Source organism: Falco punctatus (assembly GCF_963210335.1).
Source record: "Falco punctatus genome assembly, chromosome: Z".
Classification (NCBI taxonomy): Eukaryota; Metazoa; Chordata; class Aves; order Falconiformes; family Falconidae; genus Falco; species Falco punctatus.
This window is the reverse complement of record NC_137586.1, coordinates 12,331,650-12,337,649: the sequence shown is the minus strand read 5'-3', so window position 1 is coordinate 12,337,649 and position 6,000 is coordinate 12,331,650. Positions and strand designations below refer to the sequence as shown.

The window sequence follows — 6,000 nt, the reverse complement described above, 5'->3', positions numbered from 1 at the left end:
GTGCCCTTGGCCAATGCAGAGATTTGGAGAACATGGAGCTAAAACTGTGAGCTGTTTTGGAAAAGCCCCAAGTTCTCCATGCTGGAGACTGGGGCAGCGCATTTGCTCTGGGGATAGTTTGCAAAGGGCAGCCTGTAACATGTCCACCCAATGCCAAAATTAACTACCGAAGAGCAAAACTCCTTAAATTATTAGGCCAAAAAGGGGCTTAAAGGGTGACCTGGTCTGATCATCTCTAGAGCTTGAATGGTTTTGAACCCTGTGTGGTTACTGGGAGCTATACTGATGTTTGCTGTTGAAGCAATGACAAGGGTGTCTTTGTCATAACTCACTGGATGTTACCCATTGTATGACCTCTCACTAAGACAGAAAATGATGCAGAAGGGAGAAAAGTAAGAGGGATTAAAATGGAGAGATCTACTCTCTTCCACATCCCAAGAGAGATTGGCTCTAATTATTGCTCCAGGCAGGTATTTGTCTAACTCAGTGTGAAGACCGTGGGTGATGGAGGCTCGTCTCTTGAGAGTTACCTCCAGTGCTCTGGTATTCTTTATCGTCGTTAGTGTTACCTAATGGCTAACCTAAACCTACCCCAACATGATTCACATACATAACTCCACCACAGGCAAGGGGAATAGACTACTCTTTTCCTCCTGGTAATGCGGGGCATTTGTAAGTACATGAGGAACTTTAGCTTGTGTTCTCAGACACCACCTGCATTGCTTTGTCCTTTTTAGACTAGCAGGCCCTGATTTCTTGAATATTTCTCAATAAATCACATTTTCTAGACTCGTAGTCATGTCAGAACTTGGGTCCAATTGGGCAATTTTGCTGCTGAGACCTTCCCAGCCCTGCGTGAGGCTACACGGATACTTCATACACTTGGTAGGCTTTGACCCTCTTGGCACATCCTGGGGCAATGACAATTTTTTTCCCACAACAGCTTGACTTCATTGACACAAATGATTCACTACAAACCCTGCATCTCTTCCCAAAGATTTGCCACCTAGCCAACTCTATCTACATGTAATTTTCCTTTTGTAGCACTCTGCACTTGTCCTTGCTGAACTTTATCCTAATTTTTAGACAATTTCATTTTATTTTTGTCAAGATGATTTTAGATGCTAATCCTGTTCTCCAGTATGTCTGCAGTCACTCCCAGCTTCGTGTAATCTGCAAGATTTAATAAGTGTGCTCTCTTTCATCGTCCAGGTCACTAATGAATGTGCTGAGCAGAACTAGACTATATAGATCCAGCAGAGCTCTGCTCACAGTGTCCTTCTGTGTTCACAGAATATCATTAATAACTACTCCCTGGGTATGGCTTTATAGTAGTCTCATTTAATCGTGTTTCTCTAGTTTATTTATGAGAAAGTTGTTGGAGACGGTATCAAAAGCTATAATAAAGCCCAGATAAATGACACCTAACAAATTCTCCATTATGAAAAGAAATTAATTTGATTTGATTTTTTTATTGTCACTTCTGTATCTGCTGCTGCTTATATTTTTATCTTCCACATACATGCAAACTGTTTCTGTGTTTGTTTTAGAGTTTTTTAGAGGATTGAAGCTAGGCTGACTGATGTAGCATCCTTTCACTGCTTCTCTTGAAGACAGGCACTGTGCTTGCCTTTGTCCTGACTTCCAGCACCTTACCTGTCTGAGCTCTCAGTTGACCAGGAGGGAGGTATATGGGATGGCTTCAGCTGGTTTTGTAGGGAATTTAGAAGGTCGTTTTTCCTACCCTACTGATTTGGAAAAACGTGGCTTGGGCAGAGGACTGATCTCACCCTGGAATGGGCAAAGAAGAGGGTAGTATACCTTTGTAGTGATAATGTGTTATAGTACTAACTGTACTAATTCCCTGTGTGCAGCAGGCAATTTTAACAAGGACTAAAGCAAAAGTCAAACCTGCATTGCCCTGTTCAGTGTCATTTTTCAATAACTTTTCTCTCTATTTGAGCAACACTTTTCCAGACTGACTTCTTGGTATTAATACACATATAAAGGGTAACAATTTTTTTTTTAATCTTCTGCAAGTTTAATTTCATTTTTATGCCTGATGTTTCTAATATTTCTGCCTGTGTGTTCACAGTAATTTATAACTCCTGCTCAGTAACCTCTTAGTCTTCTTTCTTCTTGTCTTTGAGGTAAACAAAAGGCTTGTGATGCTGCCAAGTCTTCTGATCCTTCTTCTGCATTGAGGTATTATTGTGCCTGTGCCTTTTAAGCACAGAATATTGTTTCCTCGAGAAACTACAGCTCACCTTGATTTCTTTTTCCTTTAAAGTCTTCTGCATGAATTCTTGCCTAGCAGGTTTTTCTTTTCTTTTTTAAATGTACTGAAGCCAGGCATTTCTGTTTTGCTGTTCCCAGTCCCTTGCATATGGCAGATTTCATCATTTCACAGGCACTCTTACATGAGTTTCCTTCCACCTTCTTACCCTTCTCTGGAGGCACTTCCTTACCTATGACTTGACCTGTCAGTTATGTGAGAATATTGCTCCAAAGGCACCAGGAATCTGTATCCTGCTGCTTTCTTTTTCTAGCAGATACCTATGTTTGTACTCGCCCATTACCATTGAGTCAGTTATTATCAGGTAGCCTGACCCATTTAATCTTCTTTGTTTGGAGTTCATTATGCCTTCTCCCATATTCCCCCCCCCCCCTCCCAATTTTATTGTTACTCAGAGTTATTTATTGTAACTCAGCAGTTATTCCTCCCTCAGAGCAAGTATATACCTTATGCTTGGTATACCAAGAGATGTTGCCTCTACTTTTTCTCTGCTGGTCCATATATAAGCTATGCGTCTTTATATCAGTATTCCAGATCTGTGTCTTACTACAACAAGTTCCAGTTGTAGTAAGTCAGTTAAATCATCACTTTTGTCTTAAATTAAATCTGAGGTCTTAAGTAAGACCTAAGTTCTGTGTTAAAAGCAATATATTCACCAGTGTTGCATTAGATATCTAAGATATTCAGATAATTTAACCCTATTTCCTGGTCAATCTGTGACTGTATTATCACCCCTTCTTTTTAGATCTGTGCCCAGGCTGATTCTGTCTTTATTCTTTCCTCTGGTTTTGTCCCCTACACCTCCTACTCTGAGCCTAACTCAGGAGTCCCTCTCACTAAGCAATGGGCCAGTTCCTCCTTTCCTGAGCTGATGTCCACCCCTGTTGAGCTGCTGGTGTAACATCATCCTGTTGGTGAAAATGCTGAGGTCCTCCTAGGAGCATCACGTATGGCCCTGATGAGTTTTCCCTGCCCCTACCTGAGCTTCCTTGGGCTCACTCCTGTCCAGGTAGGTAGTGTCATGCAGCCAGAGGGGTGTCAGAACACTTTGGATTCACCTTTTGGGCAGCATTTTGCAAGAGTCTCCCCTTATACTTAGCTCTTGGGGTCACGGGCTCTTGCTACAGGCTCTTCTGCCTAACCCAACCCTTGCATCCATGTCTGCAGGAGCAGACGTTCAAGCTGCAAGCTCGAAGCTGTTGCCATCTTCTACCTTCCCGGTGCACAGCTCACTGAGCAGCATGGGCTGTTAGAAAATAGCTCTCAGAAAGGGACCGGTCAACCGCACTTGACTCACGTCAGGGATTTTCCTTTTTTCATAGATCCTAATGATCCTAGGAAAAAATCCTTTCTTGCCCTCTTGCTTGCTAACCCCCAGCTCTCACTGCCTCTTGGCTGCCTGTGTGCCTGCCTCTCTGAATTGCAAGAAACTGGGGAATTCACCTGCTCGGCTTTTGTCCCAGGGAGCTGGGCAGCCACCCCCCGAGATGCTTTACCTGCGGGTAGGGTTAGTCCTGCCAGGCAGAGGAGGGATCCCACTGCCTGCCCGTCCCTCCTGCAGCTTGGTGGGGAGCTAAATCAGAGAAGTGGCCGGGTTAAGCCTAGCTCAGCCCAAAAACACCGGCATGGAGTAGGGCAGAGCAACATCGACCCGCCTCGGTCACCCGTGACCCCGGTGACATGCCATGCCCCTTCGGTGGCCCTTGGAGTGGGTGTGGTCGGAGTGTCTTTTGCTTCGGTGTCAGGACTGGAGCTGTGGCAGGAGCATCCCCAGGGCTCCTCAGCTCCCGGTTTCACCGCGGGGGTCAGAGGCTGACGGTGACCCGTCCGTTCCCCCGCCGAGGAGAGCAGCTGGTGCCCTCAAGCGGCAAATCGCCGGAGGAGCCGGGCTGCGGCCGTGGGCTCCTGCCCCGGGCGCGGTGCTGGGCTGGGGCTGCGGGACCCCTGCAGTGCTTGTGGCACTTCTAACCATGGCGTGTCCCCCTTACAGGACCGGACGGCGTGGTGACTGCGGTGGGAAGGAGACACTGTTTGCGGCGGAGCAGGAGTCCCGACAGCAAGTCTACCCGGACAGGCACAGACGCTCCCCACTGCTTCATCCACCAACCTCTCCGTGAGGCCAGCTGCAGCGTCTTTGCACCACACAGCCTGCCTCGACTGTGCTTGTGGCCAGTTGGATCCCCAAAAACGTCCCCGTGAGATTAGATGGGGCTTGCTTTGGGTCCACAGCCCCACTCCAGTGTGGCCCCAGGGGCTGCGGGGGGCTGTGGCAGGTGGTGGAGCCAAGGTCCAGGGAGCCATCTGGGGCCAGGGCTGCTGCTGTGAGGGGATGCACAGGGACAGCGATGCCTATCACGCAGGACAACGCCGGGGTCTTCCTCCCCCTCCTGTGCCAGTGGCTGCAGAACAGCCGTCGGGAGGGGGCTGAGGGGGCCGAGCAGCAGCTCTGCCGCTCGGCTGTCCAGAAGCTGAGCGAATACATCCAGCTCAACTTCTCTGTGGACGAGAGCAAACTGCAGCCAGGGAGCTGTAGGACATCAGACACAGAGATCTGCACCGTGTACCTGGCCCAGGAGATGCGGAAAACTGAGGTTCTTGGGTTAAGCTTTGGGAACATCCCTGCTCTGGGGGACTATGGGGAGAAGCGTCGGGGGGGGAAGAAGAGGAAGGGGCCTAAGGGGCCGGTGCTCGATGTTGGGTGCATCTGGGTGACGGACTTGAAGAAAAACAGCCCAGCCGGAAAGTGCGGGAGAGTGCGCCTGAAGGATGAGATCCTTTCTCTGAACGGCCAGTTGATGGTTGGCGTGGACGTGACTGGTGCAAGGTAAGGGTGGAAGAGCAGCGGCTAGCAGCTGCCTCTTGTGGCATGTGGCACGGGTCATAGGTGGCACTGGTTTATGTCTGAGAGCAGAGGTTTTGGCCTCTGATTTCCAGTCCCTGACAGACCTCTGGTTTTTTTCTTAAGGTCTGCAGAAAATACGTGGGATAAAAACCCAAAAAACCCTCAGTCTGCTACTTGCACATCCACTGGAAAGTTTTGAGGGGTTGTTGTGTTGAAGAACAGTACGTTATAAGCATCAGAGGGTCTCCACTAAAACAGGAGTCTTCCTGGGTTTAGATAAAACTGTTTTCTTAAGTAAAAATGAACACAGAATGAGCAACACTGAAAGGTTTTTTCCCCATCTTCTTTTTGTTGAGTCATTTGAGTTGAGGGAAGTTTTTGTTGTCTGAGACTTTTTCAAAGTTTTCCAGACTGGAAAAACTTAATTTTAATAAATTCCCTTTGATTTTGTTGTGTTTGCTCTTTTTCTGTCTCCTGTCCCAGAAAACTTGAAACCTTTAAGAGATCAAATCTCAAATGAAGGTTCTTGCAATGATACAGATGATTCTTGCTTTTTTATTTCAGCTGCTGCATGCTGTAAAATCAGTCAGTGGCCCAGCTTTGCTCTTAGTGGGCCAGCAGAGTTGTTCACGTTTCCCTTTGCAAAGCCATCCTCTGCTAAAGATGAGGAAGCAAATGTCCATTCATATCTGGAGTTGCAACATACCCGAGGGCATGAAATCCTCCCCCTGTTGCCAAAGGGGGGTTCATCCTGGGGAGGGACTGTTTTGGAAACAAAACGCTAGTGAAGTCACTCTTCTTTAAAAGGAAATTCTGTTGATCTGGGTAATCCAGCATGTTTTATGAGCATTGGGAGTAATAA

At 47.3% G+C, this 6,000-nt stretch overlaps 1 protein-coding gene across 2 annotated transcripts in view; it reads left to right on the top strand.

Moving 5' to 3' along the window:
* The first annotated feature begins 4,530 nt into the window (after positions 1 to 4,530).
* The window catches only part of PDZD2 (PDZ domain containing 2), a 193,510-nt gene continuing 192,040 nt past the window's right edge, over positions 4,531 to 6,000 (top strand). For both annotated transcript variants that reach the window (XM_080372582.1, XM_080372583.1), the window contains exon 1: positions 4,531 to 5,120. In XM_080372582.1, coding sequence (XP_080228708.1) covers positions 4,642 to 5,120 — 479 coding nt within the window. In that variant the 5' untranslated portion in view covers positions 4,531 to 4,641. The remainder of the gene's footprint in view (positions 5,121 to 6,000) is intronic.